General features: G+C 46.5%; 1 protein-coding gene across 1 annotated transcript in view; it reads right to left on the bottom strand.

The window, feature by feature from the left end:
* The window catches only part of LMCD1 (LIM and cysteine rich domains 1), a 57,819-nt gene extending 36,841 nt beyond the window's left edge, over nucleotides 1-20,978 (bottom strand). The window contains exon 1 of the mRNA XM_082662847.1: nucleotides 20,806-20,978. Within this exon, the coding sequence (XP_082518973.1) occupies nucleotides 20,806-20,847 (42 nt within the window). The 5' untranslated portion in view covers nucleotides 20,848-20,978. The remainder of the gene's footprint in view (nucleotides 1-20,805) is intronic.
* Nucleotides 20,979-21,797: the final 819 nt, after the last annotated feature.

Here is a 21,797-nt window from a genome sequence, read left to right as displayed (position 1 = left end):
CTAAGTCCATTCATGTTGCCGCACATGGCATTATTTCATTCTTTTTTATGGCTGAGTAGTATTCCATTGTATATATGTACCACGTCTTCTTTATACATTCTTCTGTCGGTGGACACCTAGGTTGCTTCCGTGTCTCGGCTATTGTAAATAGTGCTGTTATAAACATTGGGCTGCATTAATTTTTTGAATTAGAGTTTTCTCTGGATATGTCCCCAGGAACTGTCCCCTTTCTCTCAATACATCCATGTTTAACAGGTACAATTAAGTTAAAATCAGGGTGGCCAGGAAGGAGCATTGAATTCACGGATGCTCTAGAGCACGTGAAGGGTAAACAGGAAGCATGGTGGGCCCAGACCCTTTGTGGGGTGAGAAGCCTGCTGCTTCTGTATCTCCCACATCAGCTGTCCCTGAAGTGGGTCCCAATCATCTACTCAGGCTCCCCGATGAGCATGTCCCAGGAAAGTCCTAGAAACCACCATCCAGTTCCTCTTCCTGCTTCCTTGATTTTCCTAGACTAGGTCCCCTCCCCCCTCCCCCCTTAAGTTCCTGACCACCATATACGACCATTTACAGAATATTTCTGATAGTTGTAATCACTTATTTGGTTCTGTTCCCCTCCGGGGGAGGAAATGATCGGAGATCCCCACGGTTCGCATCATGTGTGAACAAAAAGGGTTAATCTGGCTATGAAAACCAAGTAGGAAAACAAATCCATATGTGGACAGGGAGATATAAAATGAAAGCCTCCTCTGTGTAAGACCCTGCTTCAGCCTCCCCTCCCCGAACCCTTGTCAGACAAGCCTCACTGATTTGAGGCTGGTTCCAGAAAGGCACGAATGCCCAGACCCCCTGCCTTTGGGGTGGCTGGTTCTCAAACCGCACTGCACCCCCAGAGCTGACCCCACGCTCAACCGGCTGCCTCCTGGAAGGTTCCCCCCGATGAAAAGCGAATGATTGCCGCCGTGATCGCCTCAGCTATCTGGCCTGCTTGGCTCAGTCTGTTAGTGATGTCTGCCTCGTACCACATCATCACTTGGCAGGACGGTGCGGACACCGAATGCTCAGGCAGCCGCGATAGGGGATTATCTAGCCCTTTTTTCTTTGCCTTCTTTCTGTCTGCCTTTTCGATAACTTGACTCTTCTGTGTTTTTAGCACTTTCATCAAAAAATAATCCAAGAGGCGACCAAGACTCAAATCAGGACATTTTTCAAGGGTTGGCAGCTCATGGAAAGGCCTGACAGGAAGGCTGTTTGGACTGAATCGCTGTAGCAATTCTGTGAACCAATTGAAGTGGCAGGGCTGGCACCGCCAGAGCCCTTGCAAGGGAGCAGCCTTGAAATATTCGCAGAGGATCTTTTATTTCCTTTCACAGGTGATGGGGCTGGGGTCGCTTCGAAAGAGAGCAGTACTGAGGGGGGCAAAAAAGTCCCATATCCTAAATTCAGTCGCTGACGGCTGGGGGCTGGATCTGTGTGACAGCTATGGAAAATCTAGGGAGTTGTCAGCCCCGGCCCAGGACTCTGACTCCTTTGTTTAACATTCTATTGGCAGGGCGGAAAGCAACCCAGCCTCTTGGGCTGCCAGCTTCTCGCTGATAGCTGATGTTTACGTGTGGTTGTATCCAAAGCGGGTCCACAAATCCTCTGTGTGAGGGACCCTGCTGGACTCAGGTGATAGGATTTTTAGGACTGAACTTTTATTTCCCTTTGACTCTAGCTCCCTTTCAACCAACTGCAGACGCTGCCCGGGGTACCGTGCATAGCGCATCGCCAAGCACAGACAGATCAAACCAGCCCAGAAGGGGGCAAAACCCTTCTCTCCCGTTTTTTGAGAATCGCTCGTTTCTAGAAAAGCCCGCCCATGATCTGAACATGTCTCTGGCTGCTTACTTAGTCAATGTGAGGAGAGGTCCTCCTGCCTCGCGCCCCGCCCAACCCCCCAGACTTTTTATGGACCTTTTGAGACACTCAGCTTCCCAGAGCATGCGCACTGTTTCTTCAGCTGTGAAAGGGATTTCCACAGGGCAGGAGCTGACCTGGCATTTCTTGCCTAACTTAAGTGTTTCCAGAGGCTCCGACACGATCTTTTTTTTTCCTTGGAGTTGTCTTTTTTCTTTCTTAGATAGGCCCTGCCAGCTTTGGGGGAGATGGAAGTAAAGCCCCTTGCTCAGAGCCAGAAGTTATCCGGTCCTCCTGGGAATCTTATTTACAGGTTTACGAAGTAGCTCGGGGGAGTTGAGATAAAAGAAAATAAAGTCCTTGCAGGGAGTCTTTACCGCCCCCCCCCCGCCCCTTTCCCAAACGAGAGCAAGCTTGGTGCCCCCAGGTTACCCTCGGAAGTGAAAACCTCACTGGCTGCGTGGTTCTTAGGTTTGGACCCCTAGTAGACTCTTCCTCAAGTGTAAAACTATGAGCTTGAGGCTGGCAATATTTACTCATTATCTCTCTCCAGTTTTCCTACGACTCTCCTGATTCTAGAGGCCTGATGTCTCAAGAACGGCTTCCTGTAAGGATGTAATTTGGGGTGTGTGCATCTGAATTCTGAACTTGCAGCATCACTGAGCTTTCCAAGGATAACACACTGTTATTGGGGTTAATTTTGGAAACGGGGGCGGGCACTTAGCAAACCAAGTTGGAGGATTTTTTATCTTGCCTATCTGAATCTTAAAATCTTAAAAGGAAATGTGCGTGTAACTGTACAACACTGTTATTAAATGTCTGAAGGCTTTGCTTATATAAATGATTCCTGCTGGGAGTCTCACGGTTAACGTATAGGACAAGGGAAGCATTGAGACGAACGTTTCCTTCAGCCAACACTGGTGCCTTGATGGAAAGAAAGCACTTGTGTTTTTCATGAGACATTTTCTTGGTTTAAATCAAGTATCCTTCTTATAAATGACTTCTCTCTTCTCTCTTTATTGCTATTAAAACTAACATTAAATACACTTTCAAATATTTCATCCTTTCCTTGATTTTCCCCCTACATAAAGCACTAGTTGTCCATACTCTATAGAGTTGAATTCAGCGTTTATAAAAACCTGACACAAGAAAAGCACTGATTCTTAGAAAGGGAAACACCTTAGAGAGGGTTTAGGCCAAGTTTTTCACTTTTATGAAGCAAAAATTAGCAGATGGTCATTCACTTTGCCACTTTTCAAGGTCCCACCTTTGAAGGTCATGGAACACAATGAATATGTAAAATCAGAGACACTGAAGCTAAGTTCCTTTCCAGAAAATTATCTCTGGAGTAAATTTAGAATTATTCATTTAACCATATGCCCTAGAAAAGATGCCAAATTCCTCTATACCTCTAAGCCAGCCCATATGCAGTTCCCTCTGCTTGGACCATCTTCCTCATCTCTCTCCCTTCACCTAACACACTCCTGTTCGTCCTTTAGCTACCCCTATCACAGGGTCTTAGAAAAGGCTGTATCTTGTACTCCTTTGTGGTACCCATCATGATTGTAATTATTTAATCATGGATATAACTCTTTAATGTCATTCTTTCCTGCTGGGCCGTAAGTTCTATGGGGGCAGGGTCCCTGTGTGTCTAGTTCATTTCTCTATCACCAGTGCCTTTGGCAGTGCCTTGCACGTAGCAGCTCCTCAATAAACATGGGTTTCAATAGCTTCCTCGGTAACGCTTTCAGTTTTGCCTTCGAGCAATGCTTCTTGGTGCCGTAAGAGCTAACACATGATAGAGCTCTTCCATTTGAGGCGGCTGTCTGCAGGACAAGTTGGAAGAAGGTCCACCCTGGTTTCCTGTGGTTTCCAGAATTCTAGCCTTCCCTGGTCACCCAACCCGCCTGGGCAGCCCTTCTCCGCCCCCCTCACTTGCTCCCCTCCCTCCTCCAAGGTTCCAGCACTGGCTCTGGTCTCCCCTTGGTTCTCAGGATGCTTCTCTCTTATGCATCAATCTGCTCAAACGGCTTCAACTCTTCCCTCTGGCTCTTGGCATCATTTCCAGGAGTGTGTTCAGCTCCTGCAAACTCTCTGTGGATAGACTGATGGAACTGCCAACTCACCTCCTTTGCCACCCAAACCCACTGGTTCTCCCACGTTTATGGAATCCCTGCTCATCCAGTCACCTGGACCTGTGGTCTGAACCTTAGTCAACTGCTGGAAGAAATGCTCTTCTTACCGGGCGGAGGCTGGCTTTTCCTCCTTGAGGGGCCCATTTCTAGTTTGTGTCACCCCTTCTGTAGTGGGCCCCAGAAGGTAGGAGATGTTGCCCTGATGGGAGGACCAGTTTCTGAACCTTCTGGAAGGGGACTCACTAGAAGGAGAGTCAGACTTCTCTAGAGAAACCCAGAATGGAGCAAACGCAGGCTTGTCCATGAAATAGAATATATACAAGCACGGGGAACTTGTGAAAACTCAGGCCAATCGGGAGAGTCATCAAGTTCTGCAGACTTTCCTTGGCATTTCTGGCCTTGGCCCGTTGCTTCGCAACAGCCCTTCATCTGCTCTTGCCCTTGACGTGATGCGCCGGCGGAGTGCTGGCGGAGCATCGTACATGCTGGAGTTGAACCTGAACTCCGGCTGCTTTCTTCACTGCCTGTGTGACCACGGTGAGCAGTTCCTGCTCTCTGAACCTCAAGTTTTTCAATGCATCATCTTTAAAACGGATAATTCCTACCAGCTTCATGGGGTTGTTGTGAGAATCCAGTGTGGTAATTTATATAAGAGATACTGAAAATTGGAAGGTGCTGCAGAGATCAGGTATTATGAAGTACTAGGTGTTTATGAAGCCCTATTTCCTTCTTCCTAAATCCTATCCTCAGTATACCATCTGTGTGATTGTTTATTTATAATTTTTCTTCATCACTTTTAAAAAACCTATTTCCTAAAAAAAACCTTTATCCCTAAACTGTATAAAAATAGGAATTAAGCCACAGACATAGAAAACAAATTTATGGTTACCAAAGGGGAAGGGCGGGGGGGAGGGATAAATTAGGAGTTTGGGATTAACAGATATATACTATCGTATATAAAAGAGGTAAACAACAAGGGCGTACTGTATAGCACTGAAAACTATATTCAATATCTTATAATAACCTATAATAGAAAAGAATCTGAAAAAGAATATATATCTACACACACGTGTGTGTGTGTGTGTATAACTGAATCACTTTGCTGTACACCTGAAACTAATACATTACAAATCAACTATGCTTCAATAAAAAGTTGTTTGTTTTGAAAGAATAGGAGGTAGCCATAAAAAATACAATAAATATGAAACAACAACATTCAATTCTAGCTAATACTCTTGCCATTTTAAAGCTCTGAACCTGAGGACCACTCTCCATCTGTTCAAAGTGACACTGGGCAGGTGATCCAGGTGTTAAAGCCATTTTAGCACCAGGTGCAGACTTCCTCCTGGATATAATCCAAAGGATGAAAGAACTGAAAAGGGAGACAAATTCTGACTACTGTGATTCAGCATTGTTAATGCATGTCTGGGTACCAACTCAATTCATCTGTGACCAACAGGTTCATGGCCCATAGTCCTGGAACCCTGTAAACATGTTCGGTATAGATGAGAAATGGTTTAGAGGGAAGACGGGGACCTGAACATTTAATTCATGTTCATCACATTAGCTATGTCACTGTGGCAATTTACCTCATCCCTCTGAACCTTAGTTTACTCATCTGTAAAATAGGACTTGCGTAAAGATTAGGAAGAAACTATGTAGCACGATGCCTGGCACGTAGCCTGTGCTTGATAAGTGCAGTTAATATGCCAAGCGCAAGGGCAAGGCTTCTGTTTTTGCCCCGCATACCAAGAGCAGGACTGGTTCAAGTTTCTGGTGATTTGGTCCGGAGGAGTATGGAATGACTAATAAAAGTGAGGAGAAAATGTGGGGCCATTTTTCCACTCGCAGAGTAAAGAGGAGAATTAAAGTGATTAACTAGACCATTCAGATTTTCAAAAGATGGGAAGAAATAGCAACCAGCAAAGCAATTTCGCCCAGCGGAGCTTTGAATAGGCTTATCTACTCTTTCAAAAAAGCGCTCACGGTCAGCACAGTGTCAAAGGCTGGGCTGAAGCTGTAAAGTACCGAGAGGTGTTGATACTAAGCATTTTTAAAGAAGGGAATGCCGACTCTGAGCCTTCAGGATGAGAAGAAATATGATGGGTCCAGGGCCCTTCTCAGAATTTCTTGCACTTCAAAGAGCATGTGCTTGGCAGGAATCCTGCCACTTTCCTGAGTTTGTTAACGTGGCTGAGGGAAGGCAAAACTCTTAAAATCCACACAGATGGAACTTTTCCACTGGCTCTATTTTGGTATAAATATTCATTAAGGACTAGAAACTTAAAGTAGATATCGGCCTGAGCTATGAGTGGTTTGGACTAAATTTCAGCCAGTTTTCAGTCGTCCCTCTGGATCTTATCTCTCAGAAGGGCCAACCCTTCTGAGATGCGGCTGGCGTTGTTGAGAGGTCCCAGCCAACTTCCTCCCCAGATCAGAGAAATCACTGGATTTTGGTCTCAAGAGACTTCCAGCCAGAAACAGGGGGCCTCAAGGTTCAGACGAAGGTTTCAGTTTGTTGTCTGAAGGAAGGAAACAAATGAAAGCTTGGCTCATCTGCCATCTTAAAGTCCATCCTTTTATAGATGAGTCTGAAGGAGGATAATAAAACTTGGGACCAGACTTCAAAAGTTCCGAGTCTGCTTTGGAACGGTGTCTTCCCCATCCCCCTCAAGAAGGTTTTAGATTAAGCAACGTGTATGGGGCTGTGGAAGAGGTTAATAGTCTCACCTAGTCTATTCCATGTCTGTCTGTGTCCTCCGACCCCATCTTCTCTCTCCCCCTTTCTATCCTCTCAGGATTCCTTGTCTCTGTCAGGAAGGAGAACCAACCTGCTCTCACTTCTTTTGATACCTTTCCTTCTCTCTCCTGTATCCTGATTCCATCCCATTTCCTTTTCTGTCCATAATATTACTGAGCCCTTACTGTATGCCAGCCTTTCCGAGGTGACACAAAGGAGAATTAAGGCACAATCCCTGCCCTCAAGGAGCTTACTAATGGAGGATGTAGGGACAAAAAAGATGTTACGGGACAGGAGTTAGGCGGGTGGGACAGTGATAACACGTGTTCCAGGACCATTTGGGAAACTAAACGTCCATTCAGTAGGAGAGCAAAATCCATGCTGGGAGAGAGAACTTTGTCTGCACTGCAGGCTTCATGGAGGAAGGAACGGATGGGACTTTGGCCCATGGAGAAGAAGTCCTTTTAGTATGCGAGTGAGGAAGAACAAGTGTTTTCAGGGAAAAATTGACAGATCAGGTTGGGTAAGCAGAATGTTGTAGTGATGGATAAGGCTGAACAGGGCCCCATCACGCAGAAACTTTAATGCCAGACTAAAGTCACTGGAGAGATTCTAAAGTGTCCTAGTGGCAGCTCCCTGGAACAAAGCTGTCTGTTACAGTGGTACCTCCCCGGGGCTGAAGCAAGAACTCAGCCCTCAACCTCTTTGTGCCCACATCCTTCTGCTTGAATGTGCAGCCCTTTCCAGTTATTTGTCAGATATTGTCTTGATTATTTTCTAACAGTGCTTCAAGGTAAAATTTACATGCAGTAAAAATTCAGAAATCCCACGTATTCACTTGAGTACTTTATATGTATATCCCCTGGGACCACCATCCAGATAAAGAACACTTCCTGTGCTCCAGAAAGTTCCCTCATGCCCCTTTCTAGTCAGTAACAACCTCTTCTTAACCACTATTCTGACTTCCGTCACTGTAGATGGGTTGTGCCTGTTTTTGAATCTCACACAAATGGAATTAGACGGTAGGTCGTCTTTTGAGTATGAGTTCTTCTGTCCAACTTATTTAAGATTACCCATGTGGATGCATATATTAGTAGTTTTTTTAATACTAAGTAGTTTTCTGTTGTGTAGATGTAAAATAATGTATTTATTCATTCTCCTGTTGATGAAAGTTTGAATTATTTCCGGAGTTTGGCTATTATGAATAAAACTTCTCCAGCTACTCTTGTCCAGGTTTTTTGGTAGGCATCTGTGCTCCTGTCTCATGGATATAGACCCTGCTGGGTCACAGGGTAGGTGTATGTTCAATCTTATTAGAGGTCACCGAACAGTTTTCCCAAGTGGGTGTGTCCGTACGTTCTCCCTGTATGTGAGTTCAGCTGCTCCACGTCCTTATAACACTCGCTCTTAAATTTATTTTGTTTATTTATCTTTGGCTGCGTTGGGTCTTTGTTGCTGCGCACGGGTCTTCTCTAGTTGTGGCGAGCGGGGGCTACTCTTCATCGCGGTGCACGGGCTTCTCATTGTGGTGGCTTCTCTTGCTGCAGAGCACGGGCTCTAGGCGCGCAGGCTCAGTAGTCGTGGCGCATGGGCTTAATTGCTCCGTGGCATGTGGGATCTTCCTGGACCAGGGCTCGAACCCGTGTCCCCTGCACTGGCAGGCGGATTCTTAACCACTGCGCCAGCAGGGAAGTCCCTCAACACTTGCTCTTGTCACTGTTTAATTTCAATCATTCTGTAGGGTGTATAATGCTATCTCATTGTGCCTTTAATTTGTATTTCTCTGATGAGTCATGAGGTTGAGCACCTTTTCCTAGACTTATTAGCCATTTAGACATCTTTTTTTGTGACATGCCTGTTGAAGTCTTCACCTATTAAGAAAAATGGATTGCTTTTTCAAAACTATTGATTTATAGAGGTTATTTATCTATTTTGGGTTACAGTCCTTTGTCAGATATATGTACTATGAATATTTTCTCTCTCTGGGTTGTCTTTCGATTCTTAGTGGTATCTTTTAATGAAATCGAGTTAATTTTGATGGCCAGCTTTCATGTTTATTTACTAAGCATTCTCTCCAGACGCAAGAGTCAGAAGGATATAAAGCTTAGACTACTTTCTTACTGTTCTAGCGTTCCATAGAGTAATAAGCTATGACAACGTTGCAAATCATCTTTAAAAGCTTTTCAGAAAGATATTACCCTATTTACCAAGGTTTTCTTCTTTTCCTTCATAGCTGCCTCTGATTTCCTGTTACCCACCCCCCCTTATTTTTGATCAATCAGGTACTGTGCATGTGGAACAGTGTTGATTTTTCATGAGTGTTTATGATATGGGTTTGGAGTTCTTCCCTTAGTGATTTAAAATTTCCTATTTCCTTTCACTTGACATGTCTTCCCACTTAAAAAAAAAAAACCCTCTTCCAAGGAACAGGGTAGTTTGGTGGCACAGAAGTGGCCTTCCCTACTGGGTGAGGATGGAAGTACCTACCTGGAGGAGGTGACACACGTCCCAAAACTGATGCCAAAACAAAAAGTGGGGGCTGTCTGTGGGCCATGTCACTCCGTTAAAAGCATATTCTAGGCTTCCCAGCGGGTAGGAAGCCAGGAAATAGATGCTCTGACCTCAGTCTTGACCAATGTGTAGGACTTGGTCGGTGAACCAGAACCAGAATGTTAGAAAAACGTGGCCATTGCATCCTTGAACTAAGGAACTGAGAAAACAGAGAGGACCAATGGAGAGAGGTGGGAAGTTGCAGAGAGAGAGAGATTTTAGCTCAACATAAGAAAGAGCTGTCTAATAATTAAAGGGGTTCAAAAAACCAGATCTCTTGACGAAGTTTCAGTGCTTGCCAGTGGTTCTTACAGCATCTGGCGCTCTGGTTCATCTCCCATTTAAGGTTTTGGACAGGCTACTTGGACAAAATAGTTTTTTTTGTTGTTGTTGTTTTTTGCAATACACGGGCCTCTCACTGTTGTGGCCTCTCCTGTTGCGGAGCACAGGCTCTGGACGCGCAGGCTCAGTGGCCATGGCTCACGGGCCCAGCCACTCCGCAGCATGTGGGATCTTCCTGGGCCGGGGCACGAACCCGCGTCCCCTGCATCGGCAGGCGGATTCTCAACCACTGTGCCACCAGGGAAGCCCAGACAAAATAGATTTTAAGTCTTTCTGAACCTGAGATGCTAAGACACCCTGAATTCTAATCCTAGCTCTACTACTAATTACCTCTGTGACTTTGAGCACATGACCTAACCTGCTGGATCTCTCTCCTTTGTTAACAAGGAAGTTGACCCAGGGAACCTGTAAGGCCCGTTCTACCTCTTAAAAATTAATTCTAATTGCTGAAATATACAGTATAACAATTATTCAAATAAGGATATGATGATTTCCTTTGTGATGGTCTCAGCCCTGGGCTGGGTCCAAGGAAAGGTACAGGGTGGTGACAAGAGCCGTTCTAATTAGTGTGAATCTTAGTGTAAGGTGTGTTTTCTCCACAGGCTGTTTGGGCCTGTTGGCTGTGAATGAGGACAGACTCGAGGAAACACTTTTCCATCAAACCTCACCTCTTTGTCAGATCCTTGCAAACACAGGGATGATCCCCAGAATTTCATTTTCCAGATAACTGGCAGGGAATCATCTGGGATTTTTATCCCTCCTCTGTTTAACGTACCACAAGCAACTGAAAAAAATCAACTGACAACACTCATCCCAGTGGCGTTTTGATATCCAGACCATATGGTTTTCATTTTGAGGCATCACCTGCTCAAAAACATGGCAAGAAGAGACCCACAGTCTCAGACCAAGTCAGAAATCTGAAAAACGGAGCAAAAGGAGTTGTTTTGATGCAAGAGTCTGGATCTCGTTACTCAAGTCTCCGTATTTCGAAAGGCTGATTTTCCTCCTCGCAGTTTATCAAGGAATCCTCTGTAGGATTTCTTTTCCTCTAATTACCATTTAAATGACTTGAGGATTGGAAGGTGAATAAAACTTGGGGTGGACACACCATCCTACGGTCCTCTGAATTGTGTTTTCACATTCTGCTCACAAGGACCGCGTGCTGAATTTTGCAGAGTGTGCTGTGTGTGTGTGTGTGTCTCTGTGTGTTCCTTTCTTTCCATATATGTTGCATACCCTCAGTTAACTTTTTTTTCCTTTGATCACAACACAAATCTACATCTTCCTGCAAAAATTCAAACGGACTGGGGGCGAGCTTGCTGGAACTCCTTTGCTGAGCTTAGGAGTCTCAAGCATGCCAGCTGGCAGGCTCTGCTATCCTATCACCCCCAAGGGTTTTGGTTGAGAGGCGAGAGGAACAAGTTCTCATACGAGAAAGTTACAAGACATGCCTGATGGATGGATGGATACGTAGGAATGTATTTCTCTGTAGTTCAAGATGGGTGATATTCCCCAAATTAGAAATCAGATCAGATGGAGAATATGCGTCTCAGACTTGGAACGCATAAAACTGGCCTGTGACCCGATCCCATTACTCATTCATCCTTGTCTTTCAACACGCAGCTCAGATGCCGTCTCCTCGGTAAGCGTTCCCTGACCTCCCCAGGTGAGGTTAAGTACTTCCTCTTCTGATCTCCCTCACTCCCTCGATTGTACCTCTGATCAAGGCCTTTGGCACTGCTTTGGTTCTCTGATGGCCAGACTGGCTGTTCTGTCTCTCAAACCATCAGCCTCTGGGATTTCTTTCCTTTTTACTTCTCCGCTTCCCAGCTCAGTCCCTGGCTTATAATAATTACATGGAATACGTGTTTGCGCAGAATAAATTCTTAAAGTCAGCCAAATCAGAGGTGGGTAATAAGTGTCATCAAAATAATGTTTTCATTCTCTTTACCATTTCACTCTTATTGGCTGTTTCAATAGTGATGATAATTCTTGTGTAACACACATTCATTAGTTGTCAAATACTGTGTTAAGAACTTAATAGATTATTGTTGTGACGACAATTTTTAGGCCCACTTTATAGATGAAGAAACTGAGGCTTAGAGGTAATGTGATTTATCCAAATAGGAAACACGTGGCAGAGCTGGGATTTGAACCCAGTTTGTCCATTCTAAGGACCTCAGATCTCAATCCACTATGATTGTGTGTGTACATGTGTGTTTATATATGCATACATGTGTATATTTGCGCACGCATGTGTGTAGAATACTGTTAAAGCTTTATGTCGACAGAAGTCTTAATCTATTTGAGCCCTTTTGACTGTCTGATGTGGAAGTGTCCCTTCTCAGAACCATGTTTTAAATGCACAAATTAAAATATGTAGGATTACAAAGGAAATGAATATTACTGAAATAAGACCAATATATAAAAACAAATCTGTAATTTAGTAACATACGGGCCTTTGTTAAATTAATTAACAAGACCAGCCGTGGATTTAATTACTGTTATTTCAGAATAAGGACAAGCATGAGCGGTATGCTCGGCATTTCTCTTGGCTGTAACAGGATTATGAAAACATCAGATTTCCATCGGTATGAAGGGAACGGGGTCTATTTCCAGTTATCATTTTCTAACTTAAATGTCATACACAGAAACAAAACAAAAAAAGGCATAGGGGATGCTGAACGGCCAGGGCTTTTGTCTTCATTTATAATGGAAGGAAACGCTATATTTCAGTTAGAGGTTGGGTATACAAGGATGCAACAGTTTTCTTAATTTACGTCCCTCAATTCTATCCACGGATCCCCGGTTAAAAACCTCTCCTCTATCTACTAACAAGATTAAAAACAAAATCTCCCTCCCAGACTTCCTCTAAAATAAGCCTCAAATGCTGACCCCTCCCCCCATCAGAGCCAGCCCCCTTAACAAGGACACTGGTGGCCACAGGGCCAAAGCTGGGGTGGGGAGCACAGGTGTGCCTTGGCAGGTGGGTGGCTCTCTTCCAGGATGAGGGCAGGGCTGGGCTCCACGTTCCCTCCACCTCTTCCAGTCAGAGGATTAGCCAGGTCAGTCACCTTGGTGGGCAGCCTCGTGAATCAGTACGTGGAAATGCCTCTTAGTCATATAGCCCAAATAGACGCTACCTTCTTAAGGCAGGTTTCTTATGGGGCATTAGTCAGCTCAGAGCTCTCACCCCATGCTCCTGCCCTTTGGTGCCTCTGACACCAGCACCAGGAAGGAGAGAGCCTGGGGTGTTGAGCTGCCTGAGAACATGGGCTGAGCACAGACAACCGGTCTACCGCCAGTGGCGAGGGGGCTGATGGGGCCGCTGCTTACCAGTGGTACGTGAGAGCTGCCACTAGCCCCCTTGCCTCAGACTTCTCTTCACTCAGTGCCCTGTTTAAAATGCAACAGCTGGGGGCAGAATTGTCGTACTTATTTCACTGTTACACTGTAGAGATGACTGAGGTTGGGAGTGGCTCAGATGTGTGCAGTGCTGAAATCTGAGGGTAGACAGCAAAAGAGGAGGAAGAGGGGTGTGTGTGTGTGATGGGGGAGGTCAAGGAACACACAGAGTGAAAAAACACTGCCATTATTTGGTTCTTCTCTTACTGTCATGTAAAACACATTGCACTGGACTCAAGTTAACATGGCAGGAACCAAAACTTTCTTATTCATTGCCCTGTACTGAGTGCTCAGCCCATAATAGGTACTAAATAAATATCTGCTAAATGAAGAAATGGGTGACTGTTACCCTGTCTTATAAGCAAGACATCCGAGGCCTTGGCGAGGGTAAGTGCCTGGGTCAGATCACCCAGCTGGGGCCAACGAGTGGTCTCAGCAAAGGCGAGGGCTGCTTTTTGCAAGTGTGGCAACCACACTCCCAAGGCAAATTGTTGCCATTGTCATGATTTTTGCAGACGATGTGACCAGAGTCTATTTATGGCCAGGTCTAAGTTTAGCTACAAAGAGAAGCTCCTGCAGTCTGATACCTTAGAAGCCACCTGTGACGTCAGTGAGCTGAACTTGGTCTTCCATGTTCTAGCACTTAACTACCTATGGGATTTCTGCACTGGGCTGATGAGAGGGCATACCAATAGCAGGAGGCAGGATTATTTTCAGAACGTACTACGCATCCAGGCCCTTTACCTGCTTTATCTCATTAGACTCCTGCTTAAATATAGCACTGTTATTAATTCTCTTTCTCAAATGAGGAACTAGAGGTCCAGAGAGGACAAGCAACTTGGTTGCAGACCTAGGAAATGTCAGAACTACGTGTCACGTCTAGATCTCCACGCTTGCAAAGGCTGCATGTTTAGCCACTTCTCCAAATGGCCTCTGAACCATGTGGCCAAAGCTACGTTCACAGCCAGAATGTTCACCTGACCTTCTGAGCTTTGAAGGTGTGAGGGTGACACGAAGTCAGGGTACCATGGCCATGGAAGTGACGGAAGAGAGAAGATACCCTTTTCTCCTTCATTCTTAAAAGATGCTGTGAGTCAGTGCATCTCTGCTGTGTCCCATGTAAATTTTGGATGTGACATTTTCCCCGCATGTCCCGTCTGCCACGTGAAGGGATTGACCAAGCAGACCACTAGATCTGTCTCAGCTCTTTTATATAAGGATTCCTTCACATTTTCTCCAAAGATTAATTTTAAGGACCCCATGTTTTAAAATAGGAGGAAAAAAAAAATCAGTCCATGCACATATCATGTGGATTTGAAACAGCCGCCATGGGCTGGACCGTGGCACTAACTTTGTCCTTCAGAAGAGTGACTTGCCAAATACAGCCTTTGGTTTCTTCTCCCTCGGCAATCTTATTTCCTTTTAAAGCATGTCCTGGTGGGGGCTTGGGCTGTTTTGCTTGGTCCTGAGTCCCGTGTTATTGGGTAGACCGTGAGTCAGGCTGACCAGGCACGTAGAGATATACATTCCAGAGGCCAAGCTTATCCCCAGGATAGAATTTCCTGGAAGCTCTGGAACTTGGATCTCTAGGATTTTTTTTTGTCAAGTATCATTGCTTCTTCAGTAATTTCTGGATAATATTGTATGATTCTTTAGATTGTCTCTCTACCAGCTTTCTCTCTAGACAGTTCTAGAAACTGTTCAGACTTCTAGAAACCCAGGAAGGGAGAAATCTAGAAAGTCCTTCTTCTCTATCTGGGAAGTAGCTTTGCCTTGGCGTGGGTGATGGTATACACCTGGCCGTGGCCGAGAACTAGCAGAGAGGCGCAGATGCCTGGTAACCTTTGGCAAATGCTGGGCCATTCCTGAATCACACTGTCAATGTGTAGGAAGACCTTGATCTCTGTGTGAAGCCTGTAGTAATAATCCTAGTCCTTCACCAGACTTCGGCTTCTGATGAAAGCCTCTGGTTTCCTCCTGTAGTGGAAAGAGCTTCAGTTTTGGAATCAGAGAAGACCGGGTACGAGTTCTTAACTTGTCATCATATGATCTTAGGCAAGTCATTTAAACCCTTAGCGTTCATTTACTCATGTGTAAAAAGGATATTAATATTTTTGCACAGTAGTCCTAAAGGCGAAGAGAGATAGGATGTGAGAAGACGTCAAGCATCCTGAGTGTACTCAAAAGACATCTTTCCTTCCTTTGTTGTGCCCTTCCCCAAACTTGTCCACCCTAACAGAGAACAGATGAGTCTTCCTGCAGATCCTTAGGGGACAAGAGCCCAAATAGATGATGAAAGTAAGACCAGCACATCCTTTCTGAGAAAACACGTAAACACGTCTCATATAAAAGAGCAGACAGTGAGCAACTGGATTTCCACATTAAATATTTAGGCTTGATACGAAATACAAGTTTCTGCCACTAAGAGAGTCTTGGCCCACATAGAAGACCTGACTTCTTGTTTTACTCTTTCTAGAAAAGCTATCTAGACAGCATTTCTGGAGCATCTGCAGATCTGTGCCATGGATATGTGCTCAGCTCCCACAATGGGTTCAGGATAGCCCCAATGTTGCGTTAAGGAAACGGTTCGATCTTGAGGGTCTCCTGTACAAGTAGCTGGTGGCCCTGCATCTGGTGGGGTCACGGCAGCTGCCAGCCAAATCCTCTTCTATTAGCAAATGAAAGGGAAGAGGGGGATACTTCCAAACAAAGCCACTTAGAGAGCAGCAGCTGTCTCTTCTTTCTGGAGGTCCCGAAAAGCTGTTCCCCAATTCTGCTTTCAGTGAAACTGAGTTTTAGCCCTGTTTTCCCATAATCATGTGTTATTTGGGAGACAGTGTGGTATCCAGGAGAGGTCAGCGGACTGCAGGGGGAACGAAGCCCAGTTCTCATTCAAGGTCGGCCACTTCCTAGGGAAAGTGACCTACCCAAAGTCACCGGTAAGTGCTTGCGGTTACTGTAATGACTCGACCCCTGGCTCAGCCAGAAAACTTTTCTTATGATACATATTTAAATGGCGTCGGATAAACACTGGGGAGATAAGAACTCCCAGGGTCTGTGCTTATCAGGACAGATTTCCACTTTATTATACAGACACTATTTTGAATGTGCAAGTTGGAAGGAAAGATTCTCCTTGCCACAGTCAAATGGAATACCTCTTGTGGAGCCCAGTTGACCCTAGCGGGGGGGTTACAGGAGGAACTATTCCCTGACTTCTCTGCTCCTGACTTACCCTCACCGGAAGTAGCAGGAGCGGGGGTGGGAAAGGAAGATGCCCATGTGAGTCTGTGCACCTGTCCCTCCTTCCTGGTCCCCAGGCCTTTGCTGAATCTAGCCCATTCTTTTTCTCCCTCGTCACCTTTAGTCAGTTAACATGGAGAGAAGATCAAACTACGGGAAGATCCGTAAGGGATACCATGGGATCCAGAGGGGAATACCAGAGTCATTTTTCCCCTGTCCTGCCTGTAGAACTGTTGGTAAGCCCTGGGCCGGGAGAAGGCCTTGGAGCTGAGATGGCTTAGAATAAAGCCGAGAGATGACCTGCGAGGTACCTTTCCCTGCCTTCCACCACCTCCGGGGGTGGACGCATTGGTGCAAGTCAGCTGTCAACTGCAACCCCATATATTCGGACGTGTCTGCACATGACAAGCATCTGCAACTTACAAGCAGTGGCTTCAGCATCTGTTTGGGGAGATCTTTAAGAAGGACTTGGATAATTTCTTTCTTTCTTTTTCTTTCTTTCTTTTCTTTCTTTCTTTCCTTCTTTCTTTCCTTCCTTCCTTCCTTCTTTCTTTCCTTCTTTCTTTCTCTCTCTCTTTTTCTTTCTCTCTCTTTCTTTCTCTCTCTCATTCTTTCTCTCTCTCTCTCTTTCTTTGTTTCTCTTTCTTTCTCTTTCTTTTTTTTAATATGGCTCTCTTTGGGCCAAGTTGTTTATACACCTATGGGCATGTATCCAATGGCTTGGCTATTAAAGTCTTTAAGTGACAGCTTAATATATTTCTAAGATGGAGGAAGCCAAGGACAATTCTCGAGGAGCCGTGTTGATGTTGGATTGGCTGGCCCAGGCAGTGTGCCAGCAGTTTTGCACGCGGCAGGAACTGGAGGTGAAAGCAGGAAGGGCTTGAATTATGGAGGGGAGGGCAGAGCTGGAGGACAGGAAAGCCAGGAGGGACGTGACGTGGAGAAGCGTGGAGGGGGACGCCCAGCTGAACCTGGCAATGCACTAGGACGAACCAGTCTTTCATGCTCCTCTGACATGGTGCTGAGGGGTGAGAAATAGAACCCTCCGGAGCCGGTCCACTGGCACACTCACAGTCAGCAGTGAACGTGCTCTCTGATCTTTTTGTTCTAGTCCTTTCCAAACTCCTGCAAATGGCTCTTTGGCAGCCAAGGGGCCTGTATTCTTACAGAGCCTAATGGGCCCTGGCCCACCTTCTTAGCAATCTCAGAGAAGGGGCTTGACCTGTATGGGTCTCAGTTTCCTAATCTATAAAGTGAAAAGAGCTCTGTGTCTGCTTCCAGGCCTACCATTCCAGCACTCCAGAGTGAAATGCTCAGTGACTGATGACCTCTGTTGTGTAAGCAGATTTTGTATCTGTTGGGCTAGGATGAAGACAAGGTCATCGGTCATTGCTGTAGGTTATCAAAGCTGAGCAGCTGGCTTTCGCTCAGCCGAATGAAAATTAGTTACCCGTCAGATGGGCCAGTCAGCTGAAGAAAAAAGAGCATGTCCTTCATTCCCCAAAAGACTCCTTTCAGCAATCACACACCCACTGAAATACACAACCACCACTGACAATAACAATGGCTACATCTATTTGCGCTCATGTGCTGAGCTCTTTGTAAGCATCAGCTCATTTCATGATCATGGGCCCCTTGGGAGGGAGACGCTTTTAGTGTCTCCCAATTTTCAGATGAGGACGCAGACTCAGAAGCTTACCCAAGAGCACACAGCTAGTAAGTGGTGGAGCTGGGATTTGAACCCAGATCTGGTTACAAGAATACTAACTGCTTAATAAACAAGAGAAGAACACATCCACAGTGGTGGTTGATTCCACCAAGAGAAATGGCATTTGGCCTTCCAGGCTTTTTGTTACCAGGGCATGGTGGCTAGTTCCTGATTCTCAGGGAAACTCTCCATGCTAGGAAACCTCTTTCCCAGTTGAAAAACAAATCATGACTCAAGAGCCGCCAACGGGAGCGTTCGACTCAGCACAGATGAGAGGACGTAGGGAACTATTTCTACGCCCTGCCACGAACTATGGATGTGACCCACGGCCAGTCCCCCTGTCTGCCTGGAATTGGATAGATGGTCTCAAAGCCTACTCCAGGTTTGGGATTTTATATTCTCTCTCTTGAAGACTTTTTTTCTGACTTTCCAGCTGCTAGGGATTCCCTGCAGCGCCCATCCCTTTGGGGGCAGGGCAGTGGAGTCAGCTTGTAGCCCATTTGAAATCATTTCTCATTTTGTAAACAGGTCCCTTGAAGCTCTAAGGGGCTATGAAATTGTTTCAGAATGCCTAAGTGTGATTATGCCTCCTGAAGCCAGATGTTAGAAAACCCCCACTGTTGCAGATTTTGAAAGTAAATTATGCAATAAAAGTTGTGCAGCGTGCTGTTGACGTGACCCAGTGTTTAATCACCGCTGTACAGCTCAGGAAGCACAAGCTTATACAAAAGCAAGTGGCGCTTTCCCCCCGTTCCCTTCCCTTTTCTTGACTTTCTGAGTTGATGACATGGGTTAATCAACCAAGTGGTCATCCTCCTCTGTCACAGTCCCAAAGGGTAAAAAATACCCGCCCTTTCATCTCTACCCACCACATTCTTCCGCTAAGCCTGTAATTGGATCTAAATGGAAAATAAACGCTTTGCAGGCCAAGGAAGTTGGCACTAGAGGGTGACAGGTCGGAGGCTGTGTTCCACCTCTAATCCAGATAATCACACGCTCCCATGCAAAGGAAAGTAAAAGCAAGCCTTCCTCCGAGCGGTGGCCAGGGCTGGTGCTGAGGAGGGGTGTTCCGTGTATCCTGTTTCCCTTCACCCACTAACCGTCCACTAGCTTGTAGTGAAAGCACCCCGAACCATCTGATTTTCCAGTGGACAGTGAGACGCTGCCCCTTTAGCTCTGAACTCTTTTACGTTGGCTGAATTTGGGGAGGCAGTTCAGACACACAAATATCCCGGTTGCCGCCACAAGTTAGAAAACAGTAATGCACGAATTGTACTGTCCGAGAACACCACGGTCTTAGCCCGTTCACTTGTAGTTGATTGAGTCCTGCTGTGCGTGGCGTGCTGCATCAGGACAGAGATGAGAGAGAAAGGTTTGTCCTCCAGGAGTTTAGAAAGGTGGGTAGAGAAGTGAGAGCAGTGTGTGCCTGGCTCACTGGTGGTAGAAATTACCGGGTATCTTACCAAGGTCTAACATGCGGTGAGAATTCCAAAGGAGGAGAGGTGACTGGTTCTGCACACAGTCTGGCAAAAGCAATGGGGGCAGGTACATTCCAGAGAGATGCCCTGATGAAGTCTGCCCTGGTGTACACATTCAGAAGGGTCTCATGCACTCTCTGTATGCGAGTCTGGGGCAGGCCAGCCATGCAGTGGCGTAGCTGGAAATCAGATGCGTGAATCCTGCACCTCTAAGTGGCTGGCTTGCATCTTGATTCTGACATAGGTTTTTTTTTTTTCCCCCTTCTCATTCTACTCCTGCACGCCCCCCTCCACCCCCCCACCCCCCACGCCTCTGGTAATGGCAAATGTCTAAAGAGGAATTTGCCCTGTAAGACCAAGTTTTCTTTGGGAGATGACCCTACAGGGTACCATCGCTGTTACTGCTTCTGTGAGGGAGGTGGGACCTATCATCCCCCCATAGGAAACAAGGGAACTGAGGCTCAGAAAAGGGACTCGGTCATTGTGATGCAGCTAAAAGGTGGCAGGGCTGGGGTTTCGATGCCAAAGGTTTTCCTGAGGCTCTGCTGCCTGCTGGGAGCAACTCTCTGTGACGCTCGGCTTCCTTCCAGCTCACAGGTCCTCTAAGCCTCCGGCCTGTGCCCCCTCCCAACTGCCTGCAGGTACGTAACTGGCGGTGGTTGGAGCTAGGGCACAGCTGCAGGCCCCTCAGGCAGTAATTCACCCGTGACCTTCTGGGCTCCCGGCCAGCCCTTCTTGAAAGGGAAACGTGCAGACCCTGGGGACAGAAATTAGTTCCCGTGTGCTGGAGTTGCTGCCAGTGCCAATATCGGCAACTAAAGAAACTCTGTGTGTGTGTGTGTGCGTGCGTGCGTGCGTGCGTGCGTGCGTGCGTGTGTGTGTGTGTGTGTGTGTCTGAAAAACACAAAACGCTAGGATGACAGCAAAAAGGGAGATTCCTTGTGAGTAAATATAACCCCCTCCCCAAACCTTCACCTCAATCACAGGAGGGGGAAGGTAGGGTCTTCCCCCCACTACAGACCAGAGAATTACCATTTCAGAAAAAGTTTTACCTTATTTAAATTTTAATTAGCATCATCAGAGAACTAAGATCCTTGGCAAAAACTTTACACGACGACCTTTAAGAGTAAAATTTGGGGGGTGTGCCTGTTAGCTCAAACATGTATTCCCAGCTTTCCTATTTTCTGTTAAGTCTCGGAATTTAATGAATTTCCTTCTCCTTACTTCTAGGTAAGCCGCCTCAAACACAGAGGAGAGGGAAACGGGCAAAGAAAGAATCTGGGTAAGTACAGACAGATCGCAGCTCACCTTCTGAACTCCTGGGTTGAGGTCCATGGCCACCTTTGCCATCCTCTTCTGGGGTGGACAAACAGCGCCTGGCTTCTCAGGCAGAGGCGCGAGGGCGCGCAGCGGGGACAGTGGTGGCTGAATGGCCAGGATCGCTGGCCCAGGGCGAGCTCTGCTCGCAGCCCGGCGCGGCGGGGCCCTTTAATTGGAGAGCGGGACTCCCTCTAAAACCTCGCCAGCCAATCGGCGCGGGCGCTCGCGCTTGGCCAGCCAATCCCAGCGCACGGCTCCCCCCTCCCTTCGGTTGGTCTGGGTCCGGCAGGGAGGCTGCAGCTGAGTGAGCGCTGCCCTTACGTCAGTGCGGCCGCGGCCCCTGCCTGCCCGGGCGGCGCACATCTGTCCCTGAGCGGCAGGAATCCGTCCCCACGCCCTTCTCCTTTAAAGGACAATGGGCAGAGGGTGGGGCGGGCCGCCGGCCCCGCGATCCATTCAGGTCAAAAGGGAGAGTGATCAAACAGGAAGGCTCGGGTATTTTTAGTGAGCTGGGTCCAAAAATAAATGCTGAGCTGTGTTCCCCTGCCCACCCTTTCTGCCTTGTGGTAGAGGGGTGGGCAGGTGGCGTGCAGCAGCTTTGACTAAGCTGGCTAGCTTTTCCCAAACCTGGGCAAGTTTTCCAATCATCGGAGAGGAGGTGAGATTGCAGTGAGTTGTGATTTGTGTTTTAAACTTAATGTTTGTAAAGTATTATTCTGCCTTTTATAACTTGCTTTCGTGTCAGTCCTCCCCGTTCAGGGAGGAAGAGAACACTGTCCTGATTTTATAAGTGGCAGCATGTACATCTTCACTCCTGTAGTCATATTTTCTCATTGTTGTCTAGTAATCATCTCAGGTATTGCTATTGCTACCATGATAATGAGATGATTGTCACTCCCATTTAACAGAGGAGGGAATAGGATCAGAGAGGGTCACTGGGACAAAGGCGAAGTCTTCAGGAAGGCTTTAACCTGAGAGAG

Source organism: Grampus griseus (assembly GCF_964374135.1).
Source record: "Grampus griseus genome assembly, chromosome: 10".
NCBI classification, from domain to species: domain Eukaryota; kingdom Metazoa; phylum Chordata; class Mammalia; order Artiodactyla; family Delphinidae; genus Grampus; species Grampus griseus.
Note: the sequence above shows the minus strand (reverse complement) of the source record. Positions and strands in the feature narration are given on the sequence as shown.